This window comes from Salmo trutta, chromosome 1 (genome assembly GCF_901001165.1).
Source record: "Salmo trutta chromosome 1, fSalTru1.1, whole genome shotgun sequence".
In the NCBI taxonomy this organism is placed as follows: domain Eukaryota; kingdom Metazoa; phylum Chordata; class Actinopteri; order Salmoniformes; family Salmonidae; genus Salmo; species Salmo trutta.
This window is the reverse complement of record NC_042957.1, coordinates 34,738,480-34,761,626: the sequence shown is the minus strand read 5'-3', so window position 1 is coordinate 34,761,626 and position 23,147 is coordinate 34,738,480. Positions and strand designations below refer to the sequence as shown.

At 40.8% G+C, this 23,147-nt stretch overlaps 2 protein-coding genes across 2 annotated transcripts; one reads left to right on the top strand and one right to left on the bottom strand.

Moving 5' to 3' along the window:
* Positions 1 to 728: 728 nt before the first annotated feature.
* Positions 729 to 6,168, bottom strand: LOC115194787 (paired box protein Pax-1). Its single transcript, XM_029754719.1, has 5 exons — positions 5,894 to 6,168; positions 4,729 to 5,355; positions 3,651 to 3,784; positions 3,277 to 3,487; positions 729 to 1,393 (listed from the first exon to the last, which is right to left on the bottom strand). Exons 1-5 carry the CDS (start codon positions 5,895 to 5,897, stop codon positions 1,305 to 1,307), a joined length of 1,065 nt encoding a protein of 354 aa, XP_029610579.1. The 5' UTR covers positions 5,898 to 6,168; the 3' UTR covers positions 729 to 1,304.
* Positions 6,169 to 20,778: 14,610 nt separating this feature from the next.
* Positions 20,779 to 22,627, top strand: LOC115202197 (homeobox protein Nkx-2.2a-like). Its single transcript, XM_029766202.1, has 2 exons — positions 20,779 to 21,319; positions 21,807 to 22,627. The coding sequence occupies exons 1-2, from the start codon at positions 21,076 to 21,078 to the stop codon at positions 22,355 to 22,357; spliced, it is 795 nt and encodes a 264-aa protein (XP_029622062.1). The 5' UTR covers positions 20,779 to 21,075; the 3' UTR covers positions 22,358 to 22,627.
* The last annotated feature ends 520 nt before the right edge of the window (positions 22,628 to 23,147 follow it).

Sequence of the window (23,147 nt, the reverse complement as noted above, 5' to 3'; positions counted from 1 at the left end):
GCTCGAATGTTTTCTGAAGATCAACACGATATGCAGTCCCAAATGGAGGTACATTGACAATATATCACTTTAAAGCGTCGTTAATGCTCCTCTCGGCATAGAATCATTAGCGTTAGCTTTACAACACGTCTGTCTTGTATCCTTCTATGATTATTGACGCAAACGGTGCGTAACCGCAGTTGCGGACGCATGACTTGCATCTCTGCGTGATGTTTGGATTGATCAGGGGCTCCAGAGGTTTGTGTACAGTCGGTTCTGATACCGTATGTTGGATTATCGGGTGTTTCGTGTTTGTCTTGGAATTGGCTATCCAATAGATGTGTCATTGTATGATTTTTGTCATGGTCTGGAGCCTATATCAAATAAGGGCGTGTTGGTCTTTATTCTTGACTGATTGTTGGGTAGCTATTGCCGTCAGCCTCCTTACCCAGATGGGGGGGGGCAAGCCTGACGGTGGCATCTGGCCAAAGGTATCGGCCTACAGAGATACCATCTTGCAAGGCGCCGAAAAGTGCGAGGCATCATTAACTCCTGAAAAGCTTGGTTTGCACGAATTTGAAGGGAGGCATGGTGAGTGACACATCAGGGGGGAAAAAAAGCTGTTATACTGAATCATTATACGAAGTTATTTTACCAACTGCAAATGTATCATTTTAATTTTTACCAGGAGCCAACAATATAAACTGCAGAAATTAGAATTAGACAAATCCAAAGATATGAATGAGGCATTTACCGTTTAGCATGCCTTTATTAAGCACAGTTAGGCTATAAAAAATATATAATACAGCTTCTGCAGATATAATTTACAAAATTACAAATAGGCCGACATGATATTGCTAACATTTTTGAAATGTCCCTTTTAGGACACAGGCCCAACAAATAAAGATTGTTCACGTTTGTTTGAACCCAGAGAGCATGCAGGGTTATCATCTGTTGTGGGAAACAATGCTTTGGACCTGTCAAGACTGTTAGGCTGGCTACATAATTCGTTTTACACTGTTTCGATTGGGATGACTTTAGAATGAGTGGAATTTTAAATATATAATAATGATGTCCTGATCAACACAACACCGCTTTATTGGTGCAGGTGAACAAGACTGTATCATCATTCATGTCGAAATTCGATTATTTTAGGGTTTTTTTTGCCTATTGGCATGCAATGCAGTTACACGGAATGATGTTGAAAATGTAGGTACGTCACTTACTAGTGGATTATACATTTTTTGGGGGAAATCTTTTAATTTTACGCATTTTCTTTAGGCTACATTGCCCTGTGATCTTGACGGTCCGTTGGTTTCGTTGGGTTATGAAGCGGAGGTCGGGAGAGATAGTCCGTGTACGCTCAACGCCTCGTGCTGGTGCTTGCTCAAGGGACTGGGAGGTTTTCTGTCTCCTGCGAAAAACAAACAAGAGATACGTTCAATGGAACAAATACATCGTAATTCTATCCATCATCAGACCAGTGAGAAGACAAAACGCGTGTTAGCTGTAGGTCCCAAAGCCGTGGCGAGAAGAGCAGTTATCGCAACACAATCTCCAAAGAAAACGCCATATACCATACCTCACCATAACTGCAGCAACAGAGATATGGCATGGCTGGACGTTTTAATTATTGAGATATCTAGACAGAGCGGTCTCTGATGTCTCATCTGAAATATAGAAAGGTTATTGGACTGTCAATAGTAGCCTATCAAATGGTTATGGAATCATGTGTCCATTGTATTGTAGACCTAATATACTACTGAACACAAATATAAACGCAACATGTAAAGTGTTGGTCCCATGAGCTGAAATAAAAGATCCCAGAAATGTTCCATATGCACAAAAAGCGTATTTCTCTCAAATGTTGTGCGCAAATTTGTTTTCATCCCTGTTAATGAGTATTTCTCATTTCCCAAGATAATCCATCCACCTGACAAGTGTGGCATGTCAAGAAACTGATAAAACTTTATGATCACTCTAAAATGTGCAATTTTGTCACACAACACAATGCCACAGATGTCTCAAGTTTTGAGGGAGCGTGCAATTGGCATGCTGACTGCAGGAATGTCCACCAGAGCCGTTGCCAGAGAATTGAAGGTTCATCTTTCTACCATAAGCCACCTCGTTTTCTAGAATTTGACAGTATGTCCAATCCGCCTCACAACCGCAGACCACGTGTATCCACGCCAGCCCCAGGATCTCCACGTCAGGCTTTTTCACCTGCGGGATCTTCTTAGACCACCCTCCAGGACAGGTGATGAAACTTTAATTAAGCAATCTTTTGTGGGGAAAAACTTGAATCGTTGAAATTGTTGCATGTTGCTTTTATATTTCTGTTCAGCATATGTAGCAATCTTCCTTCACGAAAATATAATAGGGACATAGGCCAAGCTACTGACATCGAAATGATTGGATGAACAGCAGCATCTATTTTCCAACAGGGTATGGATCATGTAGACCTACTCAAGTATTTCATGTAGAATGGTGCTAATTGGTGTAACATTAATTAGCTAATCAGGCTACATCTTCATGACGTATTTTTTATTTATTTTTTACATTTGAATAAGTCGAATGAATTAATTGACATCGCTAATTTCATGGTGGTTCTCATTTATATTAAATGACCTCAATGACATCTGTATCTGTAAAAATAAAAACCTTCCAAGTCGGCCTACTCGTCAAGCAAACGCACGAAAAGCTTGAAAATAGGAGCATAACGTAGCCTAACATTTCTTCGCAAATTGAATAAACATAATTTGAACATCATCATTGCAACTTTCTATTTTTAAGAATATGTAGGCCTAAACGTTTTGAAGAGTAAGGTCGAAATCGTTATAGTAATCATACAGGCCTATTCAAATAGTATGAATGGGTTCTTCAAGATCAGCTATAGGCCTACAGTCATCACCTGAGTGTGTACTGCTCTATACCTATAGGCCAAAACGACTTGCACAGTCAATAAAGTAGCCTACACTTCCAATGCCTTCTCCCAGAGGACTTAATGTTTTCCTTATGAGGCGCACAACGCAGCGCCTGCTCTGTTCAGACATTCTCTAAATGTCAACTGTTGTCTTCCTAGACCCCCCCTAATTGGGCACCTACTGTTGGCTCGTTAGCTTTCGACCCACAAGCCCTAATCTTTTTTTTATTTTGTTTACGAGTGCATTTACAAATTGCTGGTGTTTGATTGACAGCTGCCTTAAGCCGTGCCTGACATTGTACTGCATTTCAAATATCACCTGCATATTTGAAATGTAAAAACGTATAGCTAAGTACACAGACTGCATGGCTTACCTTCTCGTGCTGAGTGTTTGAAGGACATCGCCATGTGGAGGTCTCCACCTTGCATCGTTGCTTCGCTGTTGGGGTGGGCAAGACTCGTGCTTTGAGACTGCCAGTGGTGTCCAGTTGTCATATAGTTACCTGTTGGTCCACCATACACCCCGTATTGGTTTGGGGGAGAGTAGGCACAAGCAGGGACATAACTAGATAGGTTTGCAGAAGACTGGAAAGGAAAATAAAAAAAGAATGCATTTTAAGCACAGAGAAGCAAAACGCCCCAACACTTTTATGCATGCATTGTATTTACAGTGGAAATGTAGTGGAAACGGATTTCTGATCAAACGATGAACATATTCGTTGTTTGTGTATTTGATTCATAAATGTACCTGAGGAAACTTGATGTCTGCTTCTAGGGGGGATTTCTCTATTCCGTTGACACCATGGGCAGAGGAAAAGGGCGCTCGGTTTACGCTCGCCCACTCCTCCATTTTTGATGGGTACCCCTCAGCTCCAGCGATGGCTGTGGGAAATGTTTCAGTGTAGAATATAACATTATTAAGTCTACAAACCATTTTAGGTTTTTATTCGATTTGTATCGATATTTTCAGATATACCTCTGCTGAGGACAACATTCCTCTTGCACAAAGACATGCTATGATAAACATTGTTTTTGATTTAGGTCAATTTCGTGTGGAAATTCTTCGTTATTAAACACACACTTCAATCAATCTTTATTTTCTAAAATCAGATCGAATGTTTGTGGCCACAATGTGTTCAATGCCATGTTTTTGTAAGATCTATCATGACATTTTAGAACAACATTTTATATTTGAAACATTCTTGTTTATTTGACACCTATAGTGTTCGCCTCTTCCATTTATAGAGGCCTGATTACATGCAATTATAACGCTATATTCTGAAGGGAAACAATGAGATCTCAAATCAAATTACATGAACGTTCACAATGGGCTACGGCTTCGATGTAGGCCTGCTAATAGCCAAACCACAAAGTAGTCCTCACACCGATAGGCTAGCCTTATTTGACCATTGACACATTTCAAGAGGATTTAGCGTCCATATTTATATCAGATGTGTAATTTGCCTCATTTATCAATAGGCAATGTAAAAAAAAACAACTTTCGTTATATGACTAACGTATAGGGCTATTATAGACCTAGCCTATTAGGCCTTTAATACCGTTTCACTATTTTACAGTTAAACCTATAATGTTATTTTATTTATCAATCTATGTCGTTTAATATAAGTTGGTTGTTTTACGTTGTTCCTCATTCATATGGAGTTGTATGAAATATCCGTTTGATTGACAAGAGACACTGATTCGTAGATATTGAACTATAATGCGCCTGGAAATATTTCCAATTTGAGACGTGTGTGTGCACTCAGTAATGTAGCTTCTGACGAATCAACTGAGCTGCAAGAGTCAAATTAAATTTTGCCACCAACCTGCAGGGTCCATGAAGGCTCGGATGCCCAAAATGTTGCTGACTGTGTGCACGGAAGGCCAACCATGGCGGGAGAGGCTGACATGGCCCGGCGTGACCGGTATACCGGGACCACTGCCAATTTTAGTCCCAGTGGGTGACATTGCGCTGGGGTATGAGTACGGGTACATGTGGTTGTAGGACAGCTGAGGATGGATTGGCTTGCTGTTCTCATACTGGCCCGGCTGGGAAAGATTTCCTATTTTGTTGCGTAAAATACGGCTTATGGAGCTGACGGAGGGAACGTTATATTTATCACAAACTGCATCTGCAAGAAGCCTGTCCCTGATCTCCCAAGCAAATATTCCAGGGTCTCCTTGTTTGTAATCCCTTATGCTTTTCACCACGTTGGGTGTTGTGACCCGGGGTTTACTTCCTCCTATGGCACCGGGCAGTATCGAACCCGTCTCGTTGTATCTCGCCAGTATCTTGCTCACACAGCCATGAGAGACTCGAAGCTGTCTACTGATGTCACACGGCCGTATTCCAAGTTGAGCTAATTCCACGATTCTGATCCGAATCGAATTTGGAAGCGGTCGTCCGTTGACAAATACCCCGCCAAGCTGGTTTACTTCTCCATATGTTTGATCTGCAAGAAACAAATAAGGGATTCCATTGAGGTGCATAGAGTCGACAGATCAGTGTAACGGTGTTTTAAAACAAATAGCATAACCACAATAGCATGTAGCTTATAGCTTAATGCGCAGTGAGCGCTCACGTTTCCAAAGTACCATTCCCTATCCTTGATCTAACCTACATCATTCCTATTATTTTATGGCCTTCAAATACAATTTCCAATAACCTAGAATGTTCTCAAACTTTGGAATGCAGCTCAATCCAAATGTGTGTAAAAAAAAAAAATGGAAACCGAGACAAGGAGGCTGCCGTTGTAATGATACATGGAAACACTCATTTGAGAATAGGATAGTGCAATATAATGGTAAAACCTCTAAATCTCTTTTTATGCAAATATATTCTCTTGATGAGTCCATGCCAAATTAATCACGGCCCCACTGGGCACAGAACTCAATTCGACGTCTTTTCCACGTTGGTTCAACGTAATTCCATTGAAATTACGTGTAAACAACGTTGATTCAACCAGTGTGTACCCAGTAGGGAGTGCTTACCCATTGCCTTTGGTGTGAGATGTTGTCCTTTAGCAGTTAAGAATGGGCGAAAAGTGCGGTCTCTCCCCTCTGCACATGAGATGAGGAAAATGGTTTTGCTGTGCGTTTTTCCTTTAGCGCTGCCCTTTCATTTCTGGTAAGACGATCGAAGACGGCGAGTTTGGGCAAAGGTACTGAAGTGATTTTTGTCCCATAAGGGAAAATTTGTCAATCCCGAAGGCTCAAGTGTGCGGAGATTCATTTGACGCGTCCATTACGTCAATCTCGTTGGCTGCGCTCAAGACTCTTTCCCCATTTCATTGGTCTCCTCCTTCGCGTGTATGTTAGACCAGACTACTTCACCGAATCTTTTCCGGGTTTTGGAGTTGAACTTCTGTCAAGAGGGCCTTTGTCATACGGACGAGAACTCTTGGAAATCGGAGAAAACATGCGCTTGGAAATTAACATCTAACGAAAGCTATTCTCCATGACAAGGATGTCTGTTTAAATATATTTTATTAATAATGTTTAGAATTAACTTGCCATTAGGGGCAGTTATTTTTAATGCATTTACGGATTGATGCTGATGTGCACGTTTTCGGCCGTGATATAGGTTTGCAATATAACGTTAATTTGCAAGGGTATTAGCATAGTTATCCATCCGAATAGTTACCTGCAGTCAATGAAACGTGGACTGGAAGGCATGAACCTATAGACATGTGCTAAAAACACCGAAAATCTGCCACTTTTGTTTGAATATACCTACTCTCCCATTATTGCAAATAATGTAATCTGCATGTGCACAATGGCCATATGGAAACCATACTCAATTGATAATATTTCTAGTTTAATAGAGTACAAACCATTTGTAACAATGAATTTTGAGGGATCCCTGGTGTGCTTGATTAAGGGAGTGATGATTACTTTGCTTACCCATGGCTAAGGCTAGCTGATAAATTGACGGCATGGTTGATGGATTATTTTCATGCGGAGCCTTTTAGTTTCTGTAGTATTTAAAGACTATTGATTGCATGCTTAATGACGTTGGACCCTTTTATTTTCCAAATAAATTGTATAGCTATTGATTTTGATAGGTCTATACTTATCAGACACATGTAGGCCTACGAAGAATGTACTCTTCACACCAACAAAAGAATTGGAATTATTTAGACGTTTTTGAATTCACAGAAGTTGGCCAAACATCTGTAGTTCTTTTACTGTAAGAGTCTCTTTTTAAAGCTCAGAAAGTATTCATACCCCTTGACTTATTCCATATTTTGTTGTGTTACAGCCTGAAATCAAAATCGATGAAATATTTGTTTTCCTCTCAGTATCTACACACAATACCCCATAATGACAAAGTGAAAATATTTTTTTAACATTTTTGCAAATTTATTGAAAATTAAATAAATATTTAATTTACATAAGTATTCACACCCTTGAGGCAATACTTTGTAGAACCACCTTTGGCAGCAATTACATCTGTGAGTCTTTTCTAAGTCTCTAAGAGCTTTCCTCACCTGGATTGTGCAACATTTGCCAAATTATTATTTTCATAATTCTTCAACCTCTGTCAAAATTGGTTGTTGATCATTGCTGGACTACCATTTTCAGGTCTTGCCATAGATTGTCAAGTATAATTAAGTCAAAGCTGTAACTCGGCCACTCAGGAACATTCACTGTCTTCTTAGTAAGCAACTCCAGTGTAGATTTGGCCTTGTGTTTTAGGTTATTGTCCTGCTGAAAAGTGAAGTTATCTCCCAATGTCTGGTGGAAAGCAGACTGAACCCAGTTTTCCTCTAGAATTTTGTCTGTGCTTAGCTCAATTCCATTTCTTTTTTATCCTGAAATACTCCACAGTCCTTAACGATTGCAAGCATACCCATAACATGATGCAGCCACCACCATGTTTTAAAATATGTAGAGTGGTACTCAGTAATCTGTTGTAATGTTTTGGGCAAATCCAAAACAGTTTGTTTTCAGGACAAAACGTGAATTGCTTTGCAAATTATTTTATTACTTTAGTGCCTTGTTGCAAACAGGATGCATGTTTTTTAATATTTTTATTCCTTCTTTTCACTCTGTCAGTCAGGTTAGTATTGTGGAGTAACTACAATGTTGTTGATCCATCCTAAGTTTCTCCTATCCCCCCATTGAACTCTGTAGCTGTTTAAAGTCACGATTGGCCTCATGGTGAAATCTCTGAGCGGTTTCCTTCCTCTCTGGCAACTGAGTTGGGAAGGACGCCTGTATCTTTGTAGTGACTGGGTGTACTGATACAACATGCAAAGTTGAATTAATAACTTCACCATGCTCAAAGGAATATTCAATGTCTGTTTTTTTACCCATCTACCGATAGGTGCCCTTCTTTTTCGAGGCATTGGAAAAGCTCCCTGGTCTCTGTGGTTGAATCTCTGTTGGAAATGCACTGCTTGATTGAGGGACCTTACATGTACTTGTATGTGTGGGGTACAGAGATGAGGTAGTTATTACTTAAATCATGTTAACACTATTATTGCACAGAGTGAGTCCATGCAACTTATTATGTGACTTGTTAAGCACATTTTTACTCCTGAACTTCTTTAGGCTTGTCATAATAAAGGGGTTGAATACTTATTGACTCAAGACCTTTTAGTTTTTCCTTTGTAATTAATATGTAAACATTTTGAAAAACATAATTCCACTTTGATATTATGGGGTATTGAGTGTAGGCCAGTGACAAAATAAAAATCTAAATTGAATCAATTTTAATTGCAGGCTGTCACACAGCAAAATGTGTAAAAGGTCAAAGGGTGTGAATACTTTCTAATTGGTGTTCCGTGTTTTTTGTTGTTAGATAGGCTTCTGCCATAGGAGTACTGTGAGGTGACCACTTCTTTATTTAAATGATTACCCCTTAAAGTATAGGTTTATACCTGTTAAACTGGTAGAATATTGTTTCAATTTTCTTTCTTTCTTTCTTTATTTTATTGAGAACATTTCTGTGTTTGCTTTTTTTGATTGAATGTTTGGGAGGATAGTGATCTCATCGTTCAGTCAGAGGACTTGATCAAGACAAGGCTCGCGCAAGGCAAGGTGTCACTGAAAGTAGTATAGACTACAGTGCATATCCACACCTGCATGTGCACAACAGATTTTTTGGATAAGAATTTGATATAGGCAGCCTGCTGTATTTATTGCACATAGTTCATAGAAAGACACACCTGGTTTTGTGACTTAATAATCATTTGGTGGGTGATAATATTTGTCCTATTTCATACATGTAGGCTTACAACCCAGCTAGCACATAACGTTGTGAGAACCATTGAGCTTGGTGAGAACGTGGTGGTCCTATAGTTATTTGCATACAACCTTCCCACAACTTTGTGGGAATGGTGCAGAATAGTAACTTGGCTTTGGGACATTCTCAGCACATTTAAGAAACTTGACAAAAAAACAACATTGTTAATACTTCCAACAGAACATTTCCTAAAAGTTCAAACATGGTTACATTTCATTTTAATTTTGGTAATGTTCTGGGAATGTTCTCCAACTGGTTTGACATTGGGAATGTTCTCAAATAGTTAAGAAACAACGTTCTTCTGTGGGAATTTCAGTACTTCAGCATAACGTTTCCTACTGGTTTCTTCATAGTTCTATTTAAAGTCATGTTCTCAAATTGTTCCAAGACCGTTAAGAAACAACAATTTTGGGCCTCCCGGGGGGCGCAGTGGTCTAAGACCCTGCATCGCAGTGCTAGAGGCATCACTACAGACCCGGGTTTGATCTCGGACTGTATCACAACAGGCCATGGTCAGGAGTCACATATGGCGGCGCACAATTGGCCCAGCATTGTTAGGGTTAGGGAGGGTTTGGCCTGGGAGGCTTTACTTGGCTCATTGAGCTATAGCGACTCCTTGTGGCGGGCCGGGCGCCTGCAGGTTGTCCTGGGTCGACAGATGAACAGTGTTTCCTCCGACACATTGGTGCGGCTGGCTTCCAGGTTAAGCGGGTGGGTGTTAACCTCTTAAGGATCCGCCCCTTTTTTAACATTTTCACCTAAAATGACATACCCAAATCTAACTGCCTGTAGCAAGGATATGCATTTTCTTGGTAACATTTGAAAATAAACACTTTGAAGTTTACGGCATCCTTAGCCGCGTCCTCAGAGCATGTGCAGACCAGCTGACTGGTGTGTTTACGGGCATATTCAATCTCTCCCTATCCCAGTCTGCTGTCCCCACATGCTTCAAGATGGCCACCATTGTTCCTCTACCCAAGAAGGCAAAGGTAACTGAACTTAATTACTATCGCCCTGTAGCACTCACCTCTGTCATCATGAAGTGCTTTGAGAGACTAGTCAAGGATCATATCACTTCTACCTTACCTGCCACCCTAGACCCACTTCAATTTGCTTACCGCCCGAGTATATCCACAGACGATGGAATAGCCATCACTCTGCACACTGGCCTATCCTGTCTGGACAAGAGGAATACCTATCTAAGAATGCTGTTTATTGTCTATAGCTCAGCATTCAACACCATAGTACCCCCAAGCTCATCATTAAGCTCGAGGCCCTGGGTCTGAACCCCACCCTGTGCAACTGGGTCCTGGACTTCCTGACGGGCCACCCCCAGGTGGTGAAGATAGGAAACATCACCTCCACTTTGCTGATCCTCAACACTGGTGCTCCACAAGGGTGTGTGCTCAGCCCCCTCCTGTACTCCCTGTTCACCCATGACTGCATGGCCAAGCAAGCCTCCAACTCAATCATCAAGTTTGCAGATGACACAACTAGTAGGCTTGATTACCAATGATGATGAGACAGCCTACAGGGAGAAGATGAGAGCTCTGGGAGTGTGGTGCCTGGAAAACAACCTCTCACTCAACGTCAACAAAACAAAGGAGATGATTGTGGACTTCAGGAAACAGCAGAGGGTGTACCCCACTATCTACATCGACTGGACCGCAGTGGAGAAGGTGGATAGCTTCAAGTTCCTTGGCGTACACGTCACTGACAAACTGAAATGGACCACCCACACTGACAGTGTGGTGAAGAAGGCACAACAGAGCCTCTTCAACCTCAGCAGGCCAAAGAAATATGGCTTGTAACCTAAAACCCTCACAAATTTTTACAGATGCACAATTGAAAGCATCCTGTCGGGCTGTGTCACCACCTGGTACGGCAACTGCACCGCCCGCAACCGGAAGGCTCTCCAGAGGGTGGTGTGGTCTGCCTAACGCATTACCAGGGGCAAACTACCCACCCTCCAGGACACCTACAGCACCCGATGTCACAGGAATGCCAAAAGGATCATCAAGGACATCAATGACCCGAGCCACTGCCTGTTCACCCCGCTATCATCCAGAAGGCGAGGTCAGTACAGGTGCATCAAAGCTGGGACCGAGAGACTGAAAAACAGCTTCTATCTCAAGGCCATGAGGACTGTTAAAGGAATGTTAACTCTAGCACATTAGAGGCTGCTGCCTATAGGCACAGACTAGGAATCACTGGTCACTTTAAGGAATGGAACACTATCAAATGAAATGTATTTATATAGCCCTTCTTACATCAGCTGATATCTCAAAGTGCTGTACAGAAACCCAGCCTAAAACCCCAAACAGCAAGCAATGCAGGTGTAGAAGCACGGTGGCTAGGAAAAACTCCCTAGAAAGGCCAAAACCTAGGAAGAAACCTAGAGAGGAACCAGGCTATGAGGGGTGGCCAGTCCTCTTCTGGCTGTGCCGGGTGGAGATTATAACAGCACATGGCCTAGATGTTCAAATGTTCATAAATGACCAGCATGGTCAAATAATAATAATCATAGTAGTTGTCGAGGGTGCAACAAGTCAGTAACACAAGAGTAAGTGTCAGTTGGCTTTTTCATAGCCGATCTTTGAGAGTATCTCTACCACTCCTGTTGTCTCTAGAGAGTTGAAAACAGCAGGTCTGGGACAGCAGGTCTGGGACAGGTAGCACGTCCGGTGAACAGGTCAGGGTTCCATAGCTGTGGGCAGAACAGTTGGAACTGGAGCAGCAGCACGGCCAGGTGAACTGGGGACAGCAAGGAGTCATCAAGCCAGGTAGTCCTGAGGCATGGTCCTAGGGCTCAGGTCCTCCGAGAGAGAGAAAGAAAGAAAGAAAGAAAGAAAGAAAGAAAGAGAGAAAGAAAGAGAGAATTAGAGAGAGCATGTTTAAATTCACACAGGACACCGGAAAAGACAAGAGAAATACTCCAGATGTGACAGACTGACCCTAGCCCCCCGACACATAAACTACTGCAGCATAAATACTGGAGGCTGAGACAGGAGGGGTCAGGAGACACTGTGGCCCCATCCGACACTAGTCACTTTAATAATGTTTACATATCTTGCATTACTCATCTCATATGATTATACTGTATTCTATACTATTCTACGGTATATTAGTCACTTAATGTTTACATATCTTGCATTACTCATCTCATGTGTATATACTGTATTCTATACTATTCTACTGTATCTTAGTCTGTTCCGCTCTGACATCGCTTGTCCATATGTATATAGTCTTAATTCATTCCTACTTAGATTTGTGTTTATTGGGTATATGTTGTGTAATTTGTTAGATATTACTTGTTAGATATTACTGCACTATCAGAGCTAGAAGCACAAGCATTTCGCTACACCCGCAATAAAATCTGCTAATCACGTGTATGTGACCAATAAAATTTGATTTGAAGACATCAAAATGATCAGTTGTGTTGTGACAAGGTAGGGGTGGTATACAGAAGATAGCCCTATTTGGCAAAAGACCAAGTCTATATTACGGCAAGAACAGCTCAAATAAGCAAAGAGAAACGACAGTTCATCATGAAGACCAGTCAGTACAAAACATTTCAAGAATTTTGAAAGTTTCTTCAAGTGCAGTTGCAAAACCCATCAAGCGCTATGATTAAACTGGCTCTCATGAGGACCGCCACAGGAAAGAAAGACCCAGAGTTACCTCTGTTGCACAGGATCAGTTCATTAGAGTGAAACCATTTGTTTCCTGACTGGTAAAACTGAACTTTGTTTACTCTGGTTCCTTGAAAGTTTTCCTGGGAGGTTTTATTAACGCTATGAGAAAGGAAATTCTAAGTTATTTGGAGTTTTTTGAATAACTCCCTTACAACTTTCACTGAATGTTTCAATAAGACTTTTAATAACACTGCTAGCTTATTTTGGGTTAACCTTTTTGAACTCCAAGCACAGATAATGTCTCAGGAAAAGTCTTATTGAAACATTCAGTGAAAGTTTCAGTCAGGAAACAAATGGTTTCATTCCCACAACCAGTAACATACGTTCCAACAACTTCCAAGGAACCAAATGTGCTAGCTGGGAAGTGTGTATTACTGTATATGCATGAATTGGAAATGTGTTTATTACATATCCCAACTCTCCCTGAGACATCCTTGGAGAGTGGGGTCACAGCAATGGTCAGTCATTATTAACAGCAAACCTGGAACAACTAAGATTATGTGTCTTGCTTAAGGGCACATTAACAGATTTTTCCACCTTGTCAGTTCTGGGATTGGCCGATTTGAACTAGTGGCCTTTTGTTTACTGGCTCAACGCTATACCACTACGCTGCCTGCCACGCACATGTGACTTGGTTGTAGTAATCTGTAAATCGACATGCTCATCACAATTAAGAGCCCATCCATGTCCTTGGCTTGATCTGATATGGGTTTGGAGATGAGGTGTGATGCATTCAGTAGAGAAATGTGGCTTCTGCAAGATATTCATTTTTCAAGTCTATTTTCGCAAGAAAAATATTTCAATAATATTGACAAATCCACATAAATATCCTACACTAATTCGCATGCAGTCTACAAAACTAAAGACAGTCAATGTTTCCTTTTTGGATATTCTGTTGTTAGATGTGAGCTCCATCTCATGTTTTCCCTGTTGCATTAGCCTGTCTGTGGGGCCCCTGACTGGGTCATCCTGCTGCCAGGACTTGGCTGTGCAGTTCTCTGCATCCTCCAGATGAGGCTGTGCACATCATAGAATTGCATGTATATAGAACACAGTCATTTACACTGCGTGCACAATTATTAGGCAAATTGTATTCCTCAGGGTTCATTTTATTGTTGAACAAACACAATGCTCTCAGTCAATCCAAAATGTTATTGAACCTCAAACCTGAATCTTTAACAAAAGGAAAAGTGAGTTTTGTCTTTCTCAGGGAAATATATGTGTGCACACTTATTAGGCAACTATTAGTGTGCAGAATTATTAGGCAACTAAATTACAAAAATTATTTCTCTCAACTCACTTGTTTATTCTCAATTTTTAGAGCAAGTGTAACAGATAAGTAACACAAAATGACAATTCTATAACATTTTTGGCCTTTCAAAAAATATTCAGTGACCAATATAGCCACCCTTATTTTCAATAACTGCCATGAGCCTTCCATCCATGGAGTCTGTCAGTTTCTTGATCTGTTCACGATCAATTTTCGCTGAAGCAGCAACAAGTTGTATTGTCTTCCATCACTGTAAATCTCACGTTTGAGAAGGGCCCACAAGTTCTCAATAGGATTTAAGTCAGGTGAGGAAGGGGGCCAGGTCATTATTCAGGCATCTTTGAGGCCATTGCTGGCTAGCCAAGCAGTGGAGTACTTGGATGCATGTGATGGAGCATTGTCCTGCATAAAGACCATGGCCTTCTAGAATGCTGAGGACTTCTTCCTGTACCACTGTTTGACAAAAGAATCTTCCAGAAACTGGCAGTAGATTTGGGAGTTGAGTTTCAGTCCATCTTCAACCCGAAAAGGTCCAACTACCTCATCCTCAATGATAGCAGCCCATACCAGTACCCCTCCTTCACCTTGCTGGCACCTGACTCAAAGTGGTGCCCTGTGTCCATTACTGATCCAGCCACAGGCCCATCCATTTGGTCCATCAAGAGTCACTTTCATTTCATCTGTCCATAAAACCTTTGAAAAATCTGTCTTCAGGTATTTCTTTGCCCAGTCTTGACGCTTCAACTTGTGAATCTTATTCAGTGGTGGTCTTGTTTCAGTCTTCTTGACCTTGGCCATGTCTCTGAGCACTTGACACCTTGTACTTCTGAACACTCCAGGTAGGTTGCAGTTCTGGAATACGGTGGCACTGGAGGATAATGGGTTCCTGGTAGTTTGACGTTTAATTCTTCTCAAGTCTTTTGCAGTTAATTTGCGCCTTTTCTTGCCCATGCGTTTTTTGCGCCCCAGTTGACTATTCGCAACAAAACGTTTGAATGTCCGGTGGTCACACCTCAATAGTTTAGCTATTTAAAGAGTGTCGCATCTGTCTGAAAGGCATTTTACATTTTTGGCTTTTCAGTGTCAGTTAAATTTCTTTTTTGGCCCATTTTACCTGAGGTAATGAGGCTGCCTAATAATTATGCACACCTTGATATAAGGTGTTATTCACTTTCGCCACACCCTCCCTCATTACACAAATACATATCACCTGAAAATGAGTAAATCCAATAAGCATTCAAGTTTATATGGTTTGGAGTTCGAAAATGTGAATAGAAACAATGATAAGATCAGAATACTCACTTGCCTAATAATTGTGCACGCAGTGTATATGTTCTATATGGTGCCCATGCTATGGATGGTTTAGACTCTATGGGACAGTTTCCCGGACATAGATTAAGCCTGATCCTGGACTAAGAATAACAAGCACTTTTAATAGAGAGTCTCCATTGAAAATGCTTTTTATTCTGCATTAAAGTTAAGTTACCACGTTCCTGCAGGGCCAGTTTCCTGTACACAGATTAAGCCTAGTCTTAGACCAAGTGTAAATTATAGCTGCCCAGACACTTCAGCCTTGTTAATCTCACAACTTGTTAATTTCTCTTTTGTAGATGTCAGTTATATCTATATGCACAATAAGCCGACATGAGTTGTACTCCTATTTACATTATTGGATGGCCATGTTGTTCTCTCATATAGTAACATCTGATCATTAAAGAGCCCGTTTGGAACAATTCAAGTCACAATCTGGAAAGTTGTCACTGAAGAATAGTTCTTACACTGAGACGAATCACATACATAATTACGCTGTAATGCAAGAAAAAGGAGGACATTTAAGTCTGTCATTACAGAATTCTTTTGCATGCCGCTGGATCATCACTTAGATACACACTCCTTATAAACCAGTGTAGACTACCTAGACTACCTACTTAGACTACCTATTTTTCGTCAACGGTCATTATTCTATCAGTACGATGACCTTAGCTGGTCCCTGTGCACTACTATGTACAATACAAAAGCACATGTGTTTTGGGTGGAACTGCGTAACCACAGAAGAAGTCATTTATATAAATAAAAAAGTTAAAAAAAAAATCATAATAATGGAGGTCTGACTTTTGACATGACTCTTTAATAAGTTCCCTTACAGGAAAAAAGAAAGTTATTCTAATCTATTCTCAAGAGCAGCAGCATTGCAGTCTCTCCAGTCCTGTCGAACTGCATGGTAGCCATTGTGCATTACGTCAACACTTACTGTAAGAGACAGCTGGTTAGCGGTGAGTGCAGTATAGCCCTATCCTACTCTACAGGCCAGAGACAATGCACTCTCACACTCAGTTAACCGCAAATCCTGAATATGTATATTTATAGATGATGCAAATATACTTAAAATGGCAAATATAATATAGCATCAGTATGACTGTTAGTATGTATGTATTGTAGTGATAGAGTTGCTCAAAAGAAGAAAGGCATTCCACTAAGGGTTGGAATTGGGGGGAAAAGCTGAGAAGTCAGTGAATTCTAGAATTCACAGCGGGTGATAAGCACTGTCAGTTTAGTGGCGTTTACCTCTGGCTTTGGTCTACTTCTTAAGCTATAGGTTTTTCCTCCTTTCTATTCTGCAGAAACGAATACAGCAAAGTATATGCGCTGTATATGAACCTGTATGGGAACAGCGGAGTGAAGTCAATTCATATCCGTTGATAATCTCTGTTCGTTCGGATTCAAATTCAGCTCATTTGGAACTTGGCACCTTCGCGAACATGTTTTGTTCACTCTTCCATATCCACCGGATTTGAGACTGACCTCAGGTTCTCACTAACATGAATGACAAGAGCACATAGACTGGAAAAGGAAGTGATGACACTGTTGCCGTGCATGCGGGATGTTTAGGACAGGTTCTTTAACAGAGGTCAAACAAGCTCCTCTCTTTGTCTTGTATGAACCTATCTATCCTGAGGCCAAAGCTGTCAAACTTGCTGTTAGAATGTCATCATCCAATAAACAATATTTGCTGTTCTACATTATTGCAGGGATATTACACATACTGTCTGTGTGAATTGAACTTGTTTTTCACAACCTGAAAGCAATTTACTGCAGTCTTTCGCTTCAGACCTTTGACTGCCGCGCAGTCCTCTTGAGAGCAAACCGTTTTCTTCCTGTTGATGAACACCTCTAACCTCTGTCGTCGGCTTGATTACTGATGCAAAGGCGCCACCATCTGGACAAACATGTACATTACAGTCCTTATCCAGCAGCGTGACCTATTATTTTGGATTGAACATGCTATTTGAGGCTCATGTGCATCCCTTTATGCTTTGCAGACGTGGCAGGTTGAATTACAGGTGCAGTGTTAGTATTTCAACTGTGCTGACTTTTGTTATGCCTCACACATCTCCTATTGATGGCACTTATGTTGTCACCAATTTGGTCACTTTATCAGTGACCTCATATACTTTTTAATCTAATGTCATCTTTAAATGAGTGATTGAAATGTTGACATGTAGAACATGTTCTAGTCTAGTTAAATGATGCCATTTGCTAACTTAAATGGAACATTTTAAGTGGAACATAGTTTGATGGGGAATATTACATGCAGATGTAAGCCAGTGTCAGTGAGCGCCAGTAGGTGACACTCTAGACGAAGATGTACTTCTGAGAGCAATGATGGGATTGGTTGAGGCTTTTTTTGTGTGGGCGTGTGAGCGTGTGTTTATCTGCATGTGCTTACTGGGCAGGCAGTTGTAAATGCTTACTCCTCCCTCATGCTGCCACTTAGACAGTGTCACTTACCAATGTTGTGGTAACAGTAGGACAGCTCCACCTAGGTGCTCTGCACTCCGGCACCACTTCACACTGGTTCTCTTCTCTCAATATTCTGTCTGGGCTGATTTCATTTTAAAACAGGGATCTGCCTGCATAAAGAATGATTAGGGCTGGCAGGGACCTTATGATGTATCATGATATGAAGGTCACGATTACATACATATTGTGATTATTTATGCCTCACAATTCTCTATGTAGCCTATTGTCTATGTGCCCTATTCTGTATATAGGGTGGAACTAAGGGTTTTTGTAATGCATTTGGAATACTATGGTACTAAAGTATTTTAAATATGGCCAGGAAGTAAACTTTTTTGCCTGATTAATCTGCTTACAATTGCTTACAACTCCTTAATGTCAGAATATATCTGACATACAATTTAGCTGTTGAATTGATACAGTACTGCATAAAGAAATACCAGAATGATCGCAATATAGTCTTTTCCCCCTTGCCCTAAGAATGATGTTTATTGTGGTATCCAATGTCCTGGATTGTTGGAGTGCTCGGACCCTAAAGGTTAGAATAAACCAACAGCGCTCTATCAGAGAACCTGCTGGGAATGGACATGTGGGATGTTTCTTTGTTTGCTCCTTTTGAGAAGGCAGAGAAGCTTCTGCTTGGCCATGTCATGATTACTCTCTCTTGGACTGAGCCCAATTGATTATGTTGACAATTGATCAGTAGTTGCCAAATCCAAGTAGCATCATGATTTGTTGATAATAACGACAAATAAAGTTCACAATCTGGCAAACATTGCCTTTGGGCTACAAAGCTCATGAATATGTGCGCTTTAATAAGCCATTAATCAATCATATATCAATTACAGAAAGGTCGTATTTGTCCAGAAATAAAGCCGTGTACATTTGAAGGAAGGACCCTTCATAGAGTGATTATATCTCAAGAAGCAGGCAATCAGAACGTGCATGGGCACAATGAGAGGTGATTCGACTCTTTAGGCCATATAGGCAGCAGTGTGTACCATAGAGATTGTAATTCTATGGTGTGTACACTGTGAGTGAGAGAGTAAACATGTACATATCAGTGAAGTGGTCTTGTAAGCGATAGCCTCTCGCCCTGTCGAAATGTGTTTGAGAACCGCTTTGCTGGTCAAACAAATGCGCAAGTGCTACCAAAGTAATAGTACAATAATAATAATAATGTGTGTGTGTGTGTGTGTGTGTGTGTGTGTGTGTGTGTGTGTGTGTGTGTGTGTGTGTGTGTGTGTGTGTGTGTGTGTGTGTGTGTGTGTGTGTGTGTGTGTGAGGTAGAGGCTGCGGGGGTCAGAGGTGAATGAAGAGATAGTTCATTGAAAGCAGTTGAACACCATGACAACCAGGAGGAACCACGGGTTTATTCCAAACAGTTACGGCGCATTGTAAGGGGGGCGTCAATCATCTATTCTCTTGGCCCCCGAAATAAATGCTAAATCTCAGCCTGCACAAAAACTTCCAAAAGAAGCAGGACATTTGTCTACATTTCCTTCATTGTCCGCAGCTTAGCAATCGGTTTGTACGTGTGTTTGCTTAGTACGACCACCCAGGACGCCCGGAGGATTCGCTGAGAACGAGAATCATTGTCACCCACATCACATACTAGATGAGGGCATTGGAGCGTAGAGAAGGAGAGAATAAAAACATCTAAAAAGAAATCATATGAACATGATAGTCAGCGTCTAATATTGACTCACGAGCTTATCATTCGATTTCCCACGTGAATTAAACACGACCAATTGCCGCAATAAAATAATTGTTATTGTTATAAAGAAAGTGTAAGCTAATATTCCTAAGGGATAGACTTGTATTACATTGTGTTGCAATGGATATGCCAGGTGATGCATGGGCGGATGGAGGCTGCGCTGCAACCTGGTCTCAGAGCATTTCATATGATTCTTTAAATTAATCTGAGACAATTCATTCTGTATGATATGTTGTGTTTCATATGGTATGTATTACGTTAGCGTTATACGTCCACCCATCCACCCTGACCAACGACCCTACTTTTGTTGTTGCCTTAAGTAACCATCTCTCTTAAGTAGCACTACCAAACGTAACATATCATACTGATTTCAGTGTGCCGGATTTCCGTTTGCTATGTTACGTCTAATCTATGAGACCAGCCGGTGCAGTTAGATATTTATGACAGAGATAAATAGTGAGCAGAACTAATGATATGGTAATAATTATCATAGTAATACCGACGATAAAGACAACATCAACAAGTGTAGCATAATACAAATTCTGTATAGGCCTAGTCAGCGTCCCAATAAACGGAATGTATTATTATTTTTCTTAAAGCGTGAAATGTATCCAAATAAAACAGCATATAGCCTATCAACACCTTGCAGAGATAAGACGCTTAAACTGCAAACGACATTCTATGTAACGCTATGTTTCATTCATGATAGGCCCTATGCGCTACTTGAGTTAAGCCTGAACCAAAATATTGACCTAAAAGGATTTCATGAATTAGCCTACCCATAATACACCCCCAAAATTCACATTTCGATCTTTAGGGTAATAAAATACATCTCAAAATGATGTTTTTGCTCTTAAATAAATCATATTTGTATGATGCGTTGAAGCAATATATTTTATTGGTTTGTATTTAAATTACATGCACAAATGTCCCTCCCCATCTCGGTGATTAACTGTCCCATAATACCAGTCATCACATTTCTGAAGAACCAATGACAGAGATTCGGATGTCCCCAAACCCGAGAATTTCACACCCACAGTCTTCATCTACTTGACTCCAAGGACCCGCCTACACGCGTTTAGTCTTTCTCCGTGATTCCGATTCATCTTCCATTGCAGATTCAGTGTTTCAACGAACCTTATATGGACCAATCCGTCTGGTGATAGCTTCCTTTATGCCAGTGCTCCTAGTCATGCTTTATCCATGAGCCTCTCCTCTCCATCAACTCCTGCGCTCCTCCATGACCAGCACATTGGAGTCCTCTCGACGAGCCAACGGTGAACTACTGCATGCCGATTAAGTTCCGTTTAGCTTAACCCAAAGGACACAACCCTGAACATCTTACAACCTCATCTATAAATACTCAGTTATACTGGTTCAGAACAGTAGCAGGGGGAAAAACGAACTTTTGTTTACAGTGCGCGCCACAGACTTTCTCACACCATGTCGTTCTGCAACACAAAGACGGGCTTCTCTGTAAAGGACATTCTGGATCTTCCTGACACCAATGGAGGTTCTGAGACGGGGGAGACTGAAGATGAGAACGAGGTGGAAACGACTGAGACTTTGACGGAAAATCCATCTTCTGAAAACACTGGAAATGTGCCCTACAAGAGCCTTTTGTGTGATGGTGGAGGTAATCCCTACTCAAGATGGCTTGCCTCCTCCAGCGCCATCCAATATTCATGTGAGTAGCTTCAAAAAGTTAGTTTCGTAAACATCGAGGTATAGAACTAATTGATTTGTCCACTTCCTAGTCATATCTCATCCGTTAAATAAAGGCCTATGTCATTATTAAAAACATTTGCATTCATTGGTTTGTTATGCAAAACGTCACGATTTCATTTAAACATGTATTGTTTTAACTTATTAGGTTACCATTAAAGTATTAGTCTATCCATGTCCAATCAGAATTTATAATATTATCCGTTCGTAATGCAATTTTAATTAGGCTATCTATGCGTAGAGCCTGATCAAAATATTTACATTTTTGTCACCAATAGGCCATTGTTTTCGATTATTATTAGTCTCTTCAATATTTTTTTCTATTCAACAAATTGCTATACGATGAAGATTTGTTTTCAGAAATGAATAAATGTATGTAGCCCCATTTCATAGCGTTTGTTGTCAACCCCTAGTTGATAACCAGACCCACTTTGTTTCCTTTCAAACAGTGCACGGTTTGTCAGTTGATTCTCGAAACGAACCGAAATATCCAGAGCTGTCCGCCGACGAATCCCAAGATATCGACAGGGACGCCACAGGTGACTGCAGCGACTCGGGAAAGAAGAGGAAAAGGAGAGTGCTGTTTTCCAAAGCTCAAACCTACGAACTTGAGCGACGATTCCGACAACAGAGATATCTCTCGGCACCGGAGAGGGAGCGCCTTGCAAATGCACTACTACTGACACCGACCCAGGTAAAGATCTGGTTCCAGAATCACCGGTATAAAATGAAGAGAGCACGCGCTGAGAAGGGTATGGAGATGGTTCATCTCGTGTCCCCAAGACGGGTGGCCATTCCGGTTTTGGTTCGGGATGGAAAGCCATGTGACACTAACAAAACTCAGGATCTTGAGGCCTCATTCAGGGCCGGAATACCTCTGTCGGCGTATAGCGCCTATTCTCTCCATCACATGCATATGCGCTCTCACTACAGCCCCGACGCCATCTCACAGCTGCCCAGTGTGCATCACATGGCGCAAATGTACCAATGGACTTGGTAGACGATGGATACTCAAAATAACTTTGATTCCACAAAAATGCAATCTAAAGAAAGGGATTGAAATCGGATTGATATTACGATCTGTATTTTACCCACATTAGAGCTGATTATTTTGTGGCCCATGAGGTCTGGGCAATGTTAGGGTTCTTGAAATTCCGTTCTTTTTTATAATGTTTGCCAAATGAATGTTATAAAGGAATGTTATTTCTGTTGTAAAGTGCGCAAAATGCTCATATTATTCATTAATTTATGTTTTGGGGTGGACTGTGGATTGATCTTGAATATTTATGGCCGTGAATAAACCACTGTCAGTTTGATGTGGTTATTGCTCATGTATTAACCTACATTCATTGCCTTTTTTTTACCAGCCCAGTAAGGGGAATCGAACAGAAACTTGGATATAAATGTCTCGTTATTCGTAAAAAAATTGTTACATACATAAATGCCATTATGCGCAAAACCTGTTTAATGACTTCCTGTATCTAATTCGGTTCAGGGTTTACGTTGGATCACAAAGCAAAAACAGAAACAAACAACTCTGAAGAGAATATCTTGCAAACACAGTCTGGACAATTTCGTTCATATCAAAAGTAAAAAAGGGCTTTTTCGAGTTATGCAAAGGCCTACAACAAATATATTTGTTTTGTGTGTGATGTTTTCCTTACATTTCCTAATTGAAAGGCATGCCTGGCTTATTACAGCACTCCAAATGACCAATTAAGCTAGAAAAAAATATATAATCTCAGTTCTCATTAACAATATTTTATAAAACATCAAATTAATTATAGTCA

Bases quoted from the DNA above. Each gene is read 5' to 3' on its own strand.
- LOC115194787 (XM_029754719.1), bottom strand. The intron at 3,785-4,728 runs GTTGGTGGCAAA...CATTTCCCACAG, and splicing joins AGCCTTCATGGACCCTGCAG to CCATCGCTGGAGCTGAGGGG. The intron at 1,394-3,276 runs GTAAGCCATGCA...TGTTTTTCGCAG, and splicing joins CAAACACTCAGCACGAGAAG to GAGACAGAAAACCTCCCAGT.
- LOC115202197 (XM_029766202.1), top strand. From the start codon at position 21,076: ATGTCGTTCTGCAACACAAAGACGGGCTTCTCTGTAAAGGACATTCTG. The intron at 21,320-21,806 runs GTGAGTAGCTTC...CCTTTCAAACAG, and splicing joins CAGCGCCATCCAATATTCAT to TGCACGGTTTGTCAGTTGAT.